We start from the raw sequence: 13,373 nt of genomic DNA, 5'->3' as shown, positions 1-13,373 counted from the left end.
TCTGATACATGATGTGAAAAGGGAGAAGAACGAGTTTGGCAAAAGGCGGATTCGAACTCGGGTTGATCGCATCAAAAAGTCTCTACTACGCGTTTTACTACCTACGCCACTGGAGTTATTGTCTAAAAAGCATCTTTTGTAATGTTGTCTAGCCTAACCACACATTGGTGGGCAGAGCTGGTGCAAATAGTGTAAATATGAAGGAGCAACACAATCCACTGGGACCAGAATAAATTAAAGACTTAAATGGGCTCTTTTAACTTAACCTATAAATGCCCAAGAAACCAACTACATTAACCTAGCAACTACAAATCAATGCACTAAAATCCAGTCAGAACACCTTAGTGACCGCAAGGAAACACCCTGACAACCACCCATGACACCCTAATACATTCACAAAAAACATCTAGTGTATAGCCTACATCATGTTTATTAATGCTTTGCCAACGTAAACCCCTTTTATCATGTCAATAAAGCTTCTCACATCTTAAGGGAAACGAAACGAGAGAGAGGATCAGTTTTCTATGAGATGACGAGAGAATGAGAGTGCAAATCAGATCATTTGATGCCTCTGGATCTGAGGAGATTAAAATACTCTCATTCATTGTAAATATTAAAATTTGATGTTCCACAGAGGATTTGACTGCTGGTTTCCACTCATCATCCATGCTGTGCCTATATAAATGACATAGACTGAGGGAATGTGAACCGCTGCTCTATCATTTATCGTTATACAGCTGCGCTAACCGTAATTCAGCATTACACAAGACGTTTACTGTAATTAACCATTACACAGCTGCGTTTCTCTAAATTACCATTCTTTTATGCTTTGTAGAGCGAGCGAGCAACCGCTTTCTTCTCCCCTGATCTGTGCACATTTTCACTGCATGGCTGTCAGGAATTGGTTCAGTAGTTTTTTGAAGCCACTTGCATTTTTCATCATCTCATGACGGACAGCAATCTATGTGAAAATCCATTTTGTTTCTTAAAGTACTTTGATCTGAATGGCTCTTTCAACAGGGATCAGATTGAAACTCAGACCTTTGTGATGGAAAAGCACTGGTGGACCAAGTTGTAACTTCCTTTTTGTATGTATGTGTTGACAGAAAGCCCGACTGGCCCGAATGAGAATTTCCAAGAGTGGCAGCTCTAACGCCTTCGTGCATAGCAAACGAAATGGACTCAACCAATCACTGGAGCTAACGGTGAGAAACACACACACACTCACTCACACACGTTGTTTCACAAAAACAAACACACACATTTATGCTCATTTTTTCCCATATTTTGTTTCTGTTTGACTTCTGGTGGCTTCTTTTTTATTTGCCATACATTATGCATGGTTTTCAACAAGAACTCCTGCAGACAGTGTTTCAGCACAGAGATAAAAGTGTCAGGTTGTTTTGCTTTAAAAGTGTTTAAAGCTAGAGATTCACATGGGGTGATCCAATTTTCAGCACTTAAGAGCGATTATGAGATTTTTGTGTTTGCATATTTGCAGAAACATCAGCTCAATTAACTCTATGACATCCAGTTTATCAGGACAGAGTGATGAACTGATGTGAAAATGTCTTAATGTGTTGTTAAACACCCTCATTAGCGAGTAGGCTGTGAGCATATGAGTGTAAAAGGGAGATCTGGAGATCTGATCTGTGAGAACTGCAGTTGTTTGAAGCTGTCCAGCTCCTATAAAATGCCTTCCTAGAAAAAGAAAGCAGAGATTCTCTGAATGCGTCGAATGCATTTGAGGAACGAGGAACATGCTGAGAGCGAACAGCGAGTACAGAGACAGAATGCATGCCGCTCCAAAGAGAACTAACCAGTTTCACAGAACGTCCTCAGAGAGGTCCAGAGAGTGAAGCAGAAGGGAACCTGACAAAACTGAGCTTCATTATGCAGTCTAAGAGGCCTCCAAACTGTTTTAACAGCGTGAAAATATGTGCTTAATACTGAATATTAATTCAAATATATAAAATATGTTTAATACTGGATATAATTTTTTTTTTTTTTAAACATAAACTCCCAAAACTTTTAAATGGTAACATATATTTTAATACTAAATACTACTTAATTTCTTTTTACATTTACATTGCTTTTATTCAATTTATCCATCAACAAATGAGACTCCTGCTATAAAAAACATGAATTAATGCAATTTATATTAGACTAATAATAGTCTACTGCAGGCTGGATCAGATCAAGAGAACATATTAAAAAATTTGAGAAAGGGCAATAAGTGATTAATTTTACACACATACATCAATAGACTCCAAATATATAAACAGTAAAAAGTTAATATCAACAGAAAAAAAAGAGGGTTGAAAATACACATCAGGGTTTTTCCTCTCCAAAAACCAGGCTCTTGTGGGTGAATCACACAAGAACACTCAGAATGGTGGAAAATGTGCTTTACTGTCATGAAAATAATGTCACAATGGAAAAATTAGTTACGGCCCTAAAAATAGGCTTTGTCTTCTTTATGCAAAGTATTCTTACAATATGAAGTCCTTTGATTTTGGGGCTAATTTGAGGTTTCTTAATGTAATTCACCCAAGAGTGGTCTGACTTTGTATCAAGCTGAAGAAGCTGCTTCTAGGTTAGCCTGTCTGAATAGCTCATAAATACCACGCAGATCACATGCAAACATGTAGTCTGCTCAGAATAAGAGTACTCAGGGTATGTTATTGTAAGATGCCTAATTTTGCTCTCTCTTCATTTCTATCAATATCTTTCTTTTTCCTTCTGTCTCTCTCTCCTCCCACACATCACTCACTGACTCACTCATGTTATTTTGGTGCTCGTGTCGTGTTAAGACGTTGTGGAAATGGTGAAAATGTGGAGCAGTGTATGTGCGTTCAGCCGGAGGGCCGAGTCTCCCAGTCAAAAGCTCTATAATAAAAGAGACAGATATGTGAAGTTTTAGTAACCGTACCAATGGATTTGTGAAACAGAAAAGTGGAATCACTCTGATTCGCCCAATCCTCTGAGGCCCCTCGTCCTTCCTTACTCTCAAGCTTTGTTTATTTAAGTTATGGATGATATATTGTGCTGCTCTGTTATGGATGAAGTTCCTTCCAAAAGCAGTAAACCACTCTCCATGTCTCTCCCTCCCACTCTTACACAACAGCAGCTCCCCTATTACAAGATGAAACTTTCACCACAGGTACTGAGCCAAACAACACACACTCTGTCCCTCTCTCCACTTCATTATTCATGCATGAAATGTGGTGATTCCTTAAAAACTATGTGAATGTCTGTCTGTGTGTTTTTGCAGGGCTCCTTGGAGGAGGACCAACAACTGAAGAAGACCACATCTCTGCTGGAGAGTCAACATCACCATCTTCTGCACTGCCTGGAGAAGACCACGGTCAGTCAGAAGTAGTGGTGGCTGCTTTTGAAACACTGCTTTTGCTTCGAATCAGTGGTTCAGAATGTGCCTCAAACTCATCGTCACGATTTCGACAAACAAGGCTTCATAATGTTGTTTTGACACTTAAGGGGCCTCATTTATAAAATGTTGCGCAGAAACCGTCCTAAATTTGATCTTACGATCATTTCTCAGAAATGCGTACGTGCGATTCATAGAATGAACGTACGAACAGAAAACGAGCGTACGCGCCTATTTCAGATGTGAAATCTATGAATTGCAAATCATCTTGAACTTGCGCACAATTGAATGGTTTCAGCTCTCTGCCTTGTAAACAACTCCTAATTAATATCATTAACATATAAAATATCACCAATCATCGTAATTTAGAACAGCGACCTGCAAGAACAGCTTACATTTGAAAAATTCTGCATTACTCCGACAATAAAAAGTGTGTACGTCTGCTCGGACCCTGACGTGACGCTAAGCACTTTTCCACGTCAAAGACCGTTTTTATAAATATGAGCGTTGGCGTGGATTTAAGCGTACGCACACTCTAAGATCAAATCTGTGCGTACGCACGCTTTATAAATGAGGCCCCAGCACTAGATGCCATTGACTTGGAAAATCCATTAACAAGTGTCTATAGCTGATCTCAGGTCAATTTTATATTGTAGGCTAGGTATTTTTAAAATTACTTAAGTGTGTATAATACAAAAAGGAGAAATAATGTTAATTGATTCTAATTGCCCTAGTTTGCCAAGCCCTGCCTAATGACACGCAAAACAAGCACTACACATAAAAAAATAACACAAATTTCACAGAACCTTCATATATAATGGCATTTATCAGTTATTTGTAGATTATATTAATAAATTACACTTTAATGGAAACATTTGCAATTGGTTTGTAAAATTTGCAATTATACAAGTTTGGTCTGAGTTTTCATTCCATTTAACGTTACACTGTTTCTTTGCTGTGAATAATATATGCTTCGAATTTTTCGAAACAACTGGTTCAATTGAATTGTTTCTCCCATCAATATTTAGCAGATTTCAATCTCTTTCAAGTTAGTTATATCTCAGATTACCACAAACTATTTGTATAATTTGTTAAGGAGCTTATTGCGCAACAAGTTTCCAGCCACAAGCAAAGAACGCGAAACTGGGACGTGACCAAAAAACAAAAACAATCGGAGCTATTCACTGTTTGCTCTCTCTTACAGCGTAAAGCAAGCACATAACTTGTATTTTCATGACAGCCGCGATGCTTTTCCAGACGCCATCGTTTTTTGCGTTTCTTTGTGGAACTTGAGGGATTTGTCGTGTGTAATCCAGTGTTTATCAGCTCCCACAATCAATCATACCTCCTTCTATTTTGTTTTACACGAGTAGCGTTATTTCGTTCCATTTACTGTATATTCCGGTGTATGTGCGAGGCCGCAGAAGTGAGGTACAAGTGTTGACCTCGACATTAAACTGCTTGGGATTCGTTTTAAAAACGACTCGTTTCGATGATTCAGAGTCAACTCTTTCTTTTGAGAGACAATAACTTTATACACGGTGCACTTTCAGCAGCAACGTCCGGTTCACACGGACTTTAAATACCACAATACTTGGAGCAACTTTAATAAATGTAAATTAATGTAAATGTAAATTAATGTAAATGTTAAATTAAACAATGTCAATTAAACTATTTATAAATATTATCAAAATATTTTTACACAAAACACAAACTTGATATTTAAAAGCAGGTATGGCATAAAAATGTTGCTAGGTGTTGCTCTATGCTTTATTGCATAATGTCTAAGACAACAGAAAAAAGTTTTAGTAATCTTTCATCAAAGTGTAATAATTTTCTCTTCCTCTGCAATTCCCTTCCTTAGCAATGACATAATCAAGACGTGGGCATGAAAAAATATATTAACCAATATTATAGTAGTTTCACACTTTGCCAATTCAATCAAATCAAGTCCCACCCTACAGTAAAAACCACTGAATATTCTCTTTAGAGATGCTTTTAATAATACATCCACAAACTCATCTTATGTAACATACAGTTGACATAAAAATGAACTGATTTGATTCTGATTTGTTCTCATTTGTTATACATTACTGAAGTAAAAATGCATCAATGTTGTTTCATATTCTCTTTTATATTTAAGTGTTTAACATGCTTGTAAAGTCTTTGAAGTAAAGGGAATAAGAGAAAAAGGCTTATGACAGTAAATAAAACATCAGAAACCAATCATCTCTGTTTCTGTGAACAGAATCATGAGTTTGTGGACGAGCGGCTGTACGAACAGGGGTACCTGCAGACAGCACTACAGAACTTCCCATCGCAGAGTCCATCTCTCTCCAGTGAAGAGGGCATCACTGGCACCTGCTGCTCTCGGAGAACCAAGAAGAACATGCAGCCTCTCAGTGCCACACACACACACACACACAACCTACAGGAGCTCAGCGCGTTACACATCCAGTGTGGGGAACAGCAACCACTAAACACCAGGTTAGCACTCATTTTTCATGCACAACATTGTTCAAAGGGTTGATGTTTATTAGAGCTAAAAGACTTCAACTTTTTTATATTATCCACCTTATTATTAGTATTTTTATTTAATTTTTTTACATTAGATCAGTTGCAGCCATTTGTGACTCTAATGTGCAAGTCTTACGGTTTCATCAGCTCCCAGCTATTTTAGCTGTACAAAAACAGTTTGTTATGCTGCTTAATGTTACAAACTGGTATTTGTTATCATATCATTTTAATGTATTATCATAATCATAAACACACAGCTTTATAGCATACATAGTTTTACAAGGGTTATACTTATTCCCCATAGTGGCTAATAAACAGAAGTCTCACTCATTCACAGAAAATAGCTTACTTTTGCATTACAACATAAGGTGAATATAAAGGTCACATGACATATGTTATAAAAAAAAAATAATAATAATAACCATGGCTTCATAATTTTTCTCCTTCTAAAATGCTTTTTAATGTAGCCTATAATTTTAATTGCTTACCATTGTCACAGACCCAGACTTTAAATCTTATGTGAAAATATCATACTTATATCTTAAACTATGTGAAAATATTAATTTCTAAATAAAACTATGACAGTCTAAAGAAAGTGTAAAATAAACATAAACCATTTTAATATTATTATTAGGGTCTCATGGGGTCCCAAACACAAAATGCAAAGTCAATCTCAACAGAAGGTGAAGATGTATAAAACTGCATATTTGATGCATCATTTCCAATCAAGCTCTAATTTCTGTCAAATAAGGCAAAATGTGTATTTATTATTATGTTTATGATATATGAAATGCTACCTTTGAAATTAACCTTAGTAAATCTAAGGAATCTGCCATTTTATTAACATTTCAAAATGTATAATTTCCACCCACAGATATTTTCAAACAAAATACATAAAACAAAATACAGATGACATTTATTGGTTTAGATACATGCATGTCCTCAAGGGACATTTAATAAACAGTTAGCAGCCAAATTAAATAAACAACTGAGAGTATGAAAAGAGTTTTAAGACCTCTGTCTCTCTCTCTCTCTCTCTCTCTCTCTCTGTCTCAGTCGTTCCAGTCTCAATCTGATGTCGGATGAATCAGGGAGTCTGAACTGCAAGAGCAGTGGACTGGTTACCACGGCAATCATCAGTATCCCAACCCCTCCCTCAAACAACTCTCGAGCCAGTCCTGACGCTCCTCCCCCTCCCAACCCAGACGCTCCGCCTCTTCCGAACCCTGGCACCGATGTGGTGAAAATCTCTGCGCTGTAGGAGAAAACAGAACTCAGGAAGAGAAACTGATGAGTAGCCTGCCCCCTAGTGGGAGAAGGAGTGCACTGACTCAGACTCTCTGAAAAGAAATAGAAGATCAACAAGGATGTGTCTGTGTAAATGAGAGAGACGGCAAAGCAAAGCAGGATGACCATGAGTATTCGATCACTCTCCATCAGGACTGATATAGATGAGGGTGTCACTGCAGTGTCACTGTGCATAAAACATTTCTTCTTAGTTTTCTGTTGGGTCATAGCCTACTGTTTTTTTGTTTGTTTGTTTTTTAATTACAGATGGAGGCAAGAGGTCAAGCGTTTGTTTTCATCTGTGAGTCTTGTTTGTTTAATAACAGTCCGTTAATCTGTTCCAACATCGCAAACAGCCTCTCAAAGCCTCGGCTTTCTTTATCCCAATTAAGTTGTATTTTGATCTAGAGTAATTCCTAAAGGATAAGAGAAAATCTGCTTTAGGTTTGAGGGAGACCGTATGAGTGTGACAGCGTTTCTTAGACTGTGCTAAGTTTTTATTTTTGGAAACATGTGCGATTGGTCAGAATTAGGTCTAACTTGAATGTTTCTGCCCCGTGTGTGTATGTGTGGGTAAGAATTACTGAATCGTCCCTCAAACTCTCAGCCTCTCACACAGCTCGTGCCTCTCAGGGGGAAGAGAGTTTCCTTCTTCTTTAAGCCACTGTCTCTCCCTGAGTCCAAAACGTTGAGCCGACTTTGTAACGTTAGTTGTGACCTATCAGACATTACTATGTAATATAGAACCAAAAAAACAAAAAAAGAGAGAGAGAAAGAAACATGAAAGTGTTTTTAAAAACTCTGTGACTACAAGCACAAGGCGTCGCTGAGATTTTGTGATTACAATGTGTATCAAGCCTTGGTTTAACTGTGAATATTGTTGATAGAATATTTTGTAATATTTAGCCATTGTTTGGCGAAACCAGAGCAGCTGCCTACCCCGCCCCTTTTTGTCCACCCCGCCCCTTTATGTCTGCCCCGCCCCTTTCCTCTGTCCACTGCTGGCCTGCTTCCTGTAGTTGTTCTGATCTAAGTGTTATTGTCATTATCGCTCAATGGGTATTTAAAAATGTGTCTAGTTTGCGTAAAACTACATGGGTAGGAAACTTTTGATGTTTGTGTTTTTCATTAACAGTGAATGTTTTTGTTAACTAGATTTCCAGTCATGCGTTGCTGTTAGAGGAGAAACTGTCAACTGTACGAATCAATTAGAGATATTCTCCACCTCTTTTCTCTCCCTCCTTTCTGTCTTTGTCCTTATTTGTCAGCCATGTTCACAAGAACGGCATTGCCAACGAGAGAACTTGTGGTCATTAGTGGAAAGTCCCTGTTTCATCTGTGTCGTTTACAATTCACTGCCAGCAATCAATCGCATGATCCCCTGAGCTCCACCTTTTGTACCATTACCCCCATCCCATGACCCTAAATCCCACCCATCTCCTTAAACCCCACTCACTTGTGCCTCTTACACCAGCATACATAGAAAGTACCCCTTCCTCCCTCCCTCCCCTCAGGACGTTATTGCTCCAGGGCCAGAGTTTTAGTGTTCAGCGCAATGAAACACACACTAGACCTCATATCAATATGTTTAATCTTGTTTTGGCCCTTTTTAGATAGAATAAGCCATATTTTCCAGAAAGAAAAATAGGATTAAATAATTGCATAACAGATGCATAACCTATACTTGAACTTTAAAGCCGAAGTTGATGTCCAGTTCCACAAACATGAGTTGGACATGACACCAGTATTACAGGGAAAAGCACATTGTGACATTTAGGAATATCAGGGTATCCGGCCCACACCGTTCTTACCGAAATGTTCTTTGATGGCCCATGTGTTCATATGATGATTATCTTCCTGTTTGTTGTACATACAATCCATAGCAAATCTGTAATGATCCGATTTTATGGTCCAAATGATGTTTGTTCCCTTTGTGATTTATTGATTTTCATGTGTACATAATAGATGGGAAATATGGAAATGATCTAATGTTTAACTAATAGGAGGAGAAGGTGTGGCCAATATATCCTAAATTTTAAGATAATAAATGTTGAGTATTGGATCACTTATGGACATTGGCGAGCAGTAATGTGGTGGTTTTTCTTTTGCTTTGTCTTTACTTCCAGCCCAGCAGGGGACACTACAGAACCATCAATGTAATAGAAGTGACTCTAGAATCCTAACAGCTTTGTAATAATTCATTTGTGCAGTTCCTTCAGATGACAGAATTGGTTGTTTTGAATATATTACCAAGTGGAGATCTGTATGTGCGCATCTACATACCTGTTGAGGGTCTTCTTTCTTCCTCTGTGTGTCTGTGCTTGTTTAACTCTTTTACTCTTTCGCTTCTTTTTTTTTTTTTTTTTTTTTTTGAGATAGTCATGTTGTTCTATTCAGCAGATTCCTGTTCACTGTCGGATGTTAAATATTATTTATGATCTTGTCTTGTGTCACAGTTGTGAAACGCCTGATAAATTACTTGTATCTGCCACAAATACATCTGCTGTTTATTCAGTTCCTTCGACAATGCTGAACCACAATCTAACGGCAGTTTAATGATGAAATCACAAACTCATAACAATATTCTGGAGATGAAATAAAGTATAGATATGACATCCAACAAATAGATAAGTCACAGAAACAAGCTGCAGCTGGGCCTTTCAGACTCCATCATAAACTTGAAATTATCTGAGCATTAGATAAGCAACAGATAATTTGCTTCTCATATCCCATATAAATCATTCAATATCAAAGCATCGTTTAAAAACATTATTTGCCACAATACCATTTTGTCACTTTGGATTTTGTATTAACATTAGCCACATGCCACATTAGCACTGGTGGCATTAATCTGAGAGTTTTAGTTTAATTTTATGTTATTTGTAACAATTACCCTCCATTCTGGACCAACATTATGGGTAGGAAAAACCATTAGGAAAACCTTTTAGACTTTATTCAACTGATATTTTCATTTAAATCTGTTTATATTTAGGCTACTTTATATGTTCATTAACATTTTGCAATGCAGTGTAAAGTATAGTTTATAGATTCGTAGCAGATTGATATTTGTTTACTTAAGATTTACATGATTGTGTTCTTAAAGTTCTCAAGCCTTGTAAATCAGAAACCCTAAAAGGGATACTTCAGCCAAAAACTTTCCTTCTTCTGTGAAAAAAGAAGATATTTTGAAGATTATGTTGGTAACCATACAATTCTGATTATCATTAACCTACATTCTTCTAGGGGGGACATTTCTCTAAATATTTTGTCCATGGGGTGAGTTAATGATGACAAAATTTTCATTTTCGTGTCAACTCCATTTATAAGCTACGTTTCATTTATCTTGCCTTTAAGTAACACATTATAATAAATATTGATAATGCTGACAAAGAAGTGGCAGATCATGTGGTGCTTAACATATCAGTAGTATGTAGGCAATGCATTCAATTAATATATTAGCGTTACTACACATCTCACTATTTGAATGTACATCTAATTACCTATTTGCAGGCTATAGCCTATAAAAAAAAACACAGAAATAAATTAATCACCATATCACGAAAAAAAACAACATGTTTGAAGTTGCTCCTGTGCATCAGTCAGCTGTTTTTGAGGAGTGTGCTGGGCAGGAGTTTGTGGAGCTGTGAGCGCAGCTGTCGATGGAGCAGCGTGTAAATGAGCGGCTCCACTGCTGCAGGAACACACGTCACAACCAGCGCACACGTGCGCAGCTCGCGCAGCAGCCAGCGCTACAAAACACAGACCGACAGGAAATGTTCTCAGTTCTCTCTTTCACACACACACACACACAAAATCTTTTTTTTTTTTAATGAAAATTATATTTTTAAAGTAAGAATTTCAGACAGAACCTGAAAATATCGGACAGTTACACTTCTTTGAAATAGGCTACTTGTGTTTTCCCTAATTAAATATTTTTATGGAAACTATATTATTCAGCATAACAAGAAGTCATGTCAAGTCACCTTTATTTTGAAATTTAAAATCAGCAAATCACTCAAAATGTAGATAGATAGATAGATAGATAGATAGATAGATAGATGATAGATAGATAGATAGATAGATAGATAGATAGATAGATAGATAGATAGATAGATAGATAGATAGATAGATAGATAGATAGATTCTAAAAATACATGTGTGTGTGTGTGTGTGTGTGTATATATGGTTTATGAGGACACAAATCTGTATAATAACATGGGTACTACAACGTGAAGGTGGTTTATGAGGACACTGCCTATGTCCCCGTAACCAAAAGGCTTAAAAAACATACTAAATGGTGTTTTTTTGAAAATCTAAAAATACAGACAGTCTCCTGTAAGGGGTAGGTTTAGGTGTAGGGTTGGTGTAGGGCAATAGCACATACAGTTTGTACAGTAAAAAAACCATTACGCCTATGGAGAGTCCCCGTAAACCACATATGCCAGACTGTCTGTGTCTGTGTCTGTGTGTGTGTGTGTGTGTGTGTGTGTGTGTGTGTGTGTGTGAGAGAGAGAGAGAGAGAGACTCTGGACCACAAAACCAGTCATAAGGGTCTTTCTTTTTTCTTTTTTTTTAATTAAGATCATCTGAAAGTAATTATATAAATATAGTAATTATTTATGGCATAAAATAAAAATCGATCATTTTGATCCATACAATGTATTGTTGGCTATTGCTACAAATATACACATGCTACTTATGACTGGTTTTGTGGTCCAGGGTAAATGAATGTGGACAATTTAACTTTTAGTAGGCCTATCCGTTATAAGGTTTTATTCACTGTCTTAGTTAACAACTAACAAAAAAGCAGACAAACAAATAAATAGGCCTAAGCAAATAAAAAAGTCACAAAAGTAGTTTTGTCATGAGATAATTAAGAAGTTCTCACTTGTTTCTGTCTGAAGTCCTCGCACATGTTCAGCACGAGGATGATAAACAGCGGAGCCCAGAACACGGTGGCTGTAATGATGATGTAGCCAAATCTCTTCGCCACGCGGCCCTCGAGCCTCTTCTTGCCCAGCTCGCGGGCCGCTGGGGTCAGAAAACACACCGCACCAGCGATGCGCTGATTCCCCGCGCTTCTCAACACATCTCCAACAGAGGCGCTGTGGGATCTCTGCGGGAGCGCGGCTGCTGAAGACGCCTCGCGGTCTGGGAAGCAACTAGGAAGGTGCTTTCCAAAGAAAGGTCTAAATTGAACACCTGTGTCGGTGATTTTGTTGGTATGCTGTCTCACAACAGAAAAGATGCGGAAATAGTGAATGATTATCAGTATCAGAGACAAACCCCAGACGGGAAACAGCACGTACACACCAAAGGGGTCTGTGCGTGACCCTGGCGATTTCTGCAAATGCTGGCACATCACGTAACAGGAATTATCACACATAACCAGAGACAGAACTGCGATGAAAAGCCCACACACCCAGATGAACAAAATCCATATCCCTATTTTCTCGGTCCTCTTCTTGAAGGGAAAGGCGATGGCCAAGAATCTCTCCACACTTATAAGCACGAGTGTCAGAAAATGCACACAGCTGCACAGAGAGAAAGTGAACTGCTGAATGCAACACGGCAAATGTCCAATTGAATCTCCGACGATTAAAGACAATAAAAACACCGGTGAATCTAAACAACATCTGAAAAGAGCAACAGCGGATAGATTTAGCAGCAACGCGTTGTTGGATGTCTGCAAACCTCTGCTTCTGAAAACAGCGCAGAAAACCAGCAGGTTTCCTGAAGTTCCGAATAAAAGCGTCAAACTAAGGAGAAGTGAGTTAAAGATCAGAAAGCGCGTGCTGGATGGTTCACTCCAGTATGTTGGGGTCACATCTGTTCCCATCGCATACACATGCGGATTCAACAATTATATGTCTGACTGTCCTGCATGTTCGTTACAGTTGCAGTTTGGGGGTTTAATGGGTCTAAGACTCTTCTGACCCCCACCCCACTTATTCCACCATCTCATCAGCAATAATTTCATATAAAGCAACAATTTGCACAAGAGTATGTGAGAGGCTGTTAGGAGACTCGAGGGTCGTGTATAACTCTCGAGTTTGTTTTCGCAAAAATGGCCGGTTCACATTATTAAGTTTATTACACTACTTAGCCTACTAAGAAATATATAAACAAACAAATTAAAAAAAACAAAAAAAAAAACATCTTCAATTGAGTTGAAATTATG

The 13,373-nt window shown here is 37.9% G+C and overlaps 2 protein-coding genes across 6 annotated transcripts in view; one reads left to right on the top strand and one right to left on the bottom strand.

Moving 5' to 3' along the window:
- Nucleotides 1-10,305, top strand: part of kcnd3 (potassium voltage-gated channel, Shal-related subfamily, member 3) — a 106,958-nt gene extending 96,653 nt beyond the window's left edge. For 2 of the 5 annotated variants that reach the window (XM_058785628.1, XM_058785627.1), the window contains exons 4-8: nucleotides 1,107-1,205; nucleotides 3,128-3,163; nucleotides 3,275-3,367; nucleotides 5,637-5,875; nucleotides 6,962-10,304. In XM_058785628.1, coding sequence (XP_058641611.1) covers nucleotides 1,107-1,205; nucleotides 3,128-3,163; nucleotides 3,275-3,367; nucleotides 5,637-5,875; nucleotides 6,962-7,166 — 672 coding nt within the window. In that variant the 3' untranslated portion in view covers nucleotides 7,167-10,304. Of the gene's footprint in view, nucleotides 1-1,106; nucleotides 1,206-3,127; nucleotides 3,164-3,274; nucleotides 3,368-5,636; nucleotides 5,876-6,961 lie in introns of all 5 variants that reach the window. The other 3 variants (XM_058785629.1, XM_058785631.1, XM_058785630.1) reach the window with 3 other exon arrangements.
- A 137-nt stretch (nucleotides 10,306-10,442) lies between these two features.
- On the bottom strand, nucleotides 10,443-13,315 carry LOC131546145 (uncharacterized). Its single transcript, XM_058785502.1, has 2 exons — nucleotides 12,081-13,315; nucleotides 10,443-10,941 (listed from the first exon to the last, which is right to left on the bottom strand). The coding sequence occupies exons 1-2, from the start codon at nucleotides 13,029-13,031 to the stop codon at nucleotides 10,792-10,794; spliced, it is 1,101 nt and encodes a 366-aa protein (XP_058641485.1). The 5' UTR covers nucleotides 13,032-13,315; the 3' UTR covers nucleotides 10,443-10,791.
- Nucleotides 13,316-13,373: the final 58 nt, after the last annotated feature.

This window comes from Onychostoma macrolepis, chromosome 08 (genome assembly GCF_012432095.1).
Source record: "Onychostoma macrolepis isolate SWU-2019 chromosome 08, ASM1243209v1, whole genome shotgun sequence".
NCBI lineage: Eukaryota > Metazoa > Chordata > Actinopteri > Cypriniformes > Cyprinidae > Onychostoma > Onychostoma macrolepis.
The sequence above is the reverse complement of the archived record's forward strand: the minus strand, read 5'-3'. Positions and strand labels throughout refer to the sequence as shown.

Bases quoted from the DNA above. Each gene is read 5' to 3' on its own strand.
- LOC131546145 (XM_058785502.1), bottom strand. From the start codon at position 13,031: ATGGGAACAGATGTGACCCCAACATACTGGAGTGAACCATCCAGCACG. The intron at 10,942-12,080 runs GTGAGAACTTCT...TGTGTTTTGTAG, and splicing joins AGGACTTCAGACAGAAACAA to CGCTGGCTGCTGCGCGAGCT.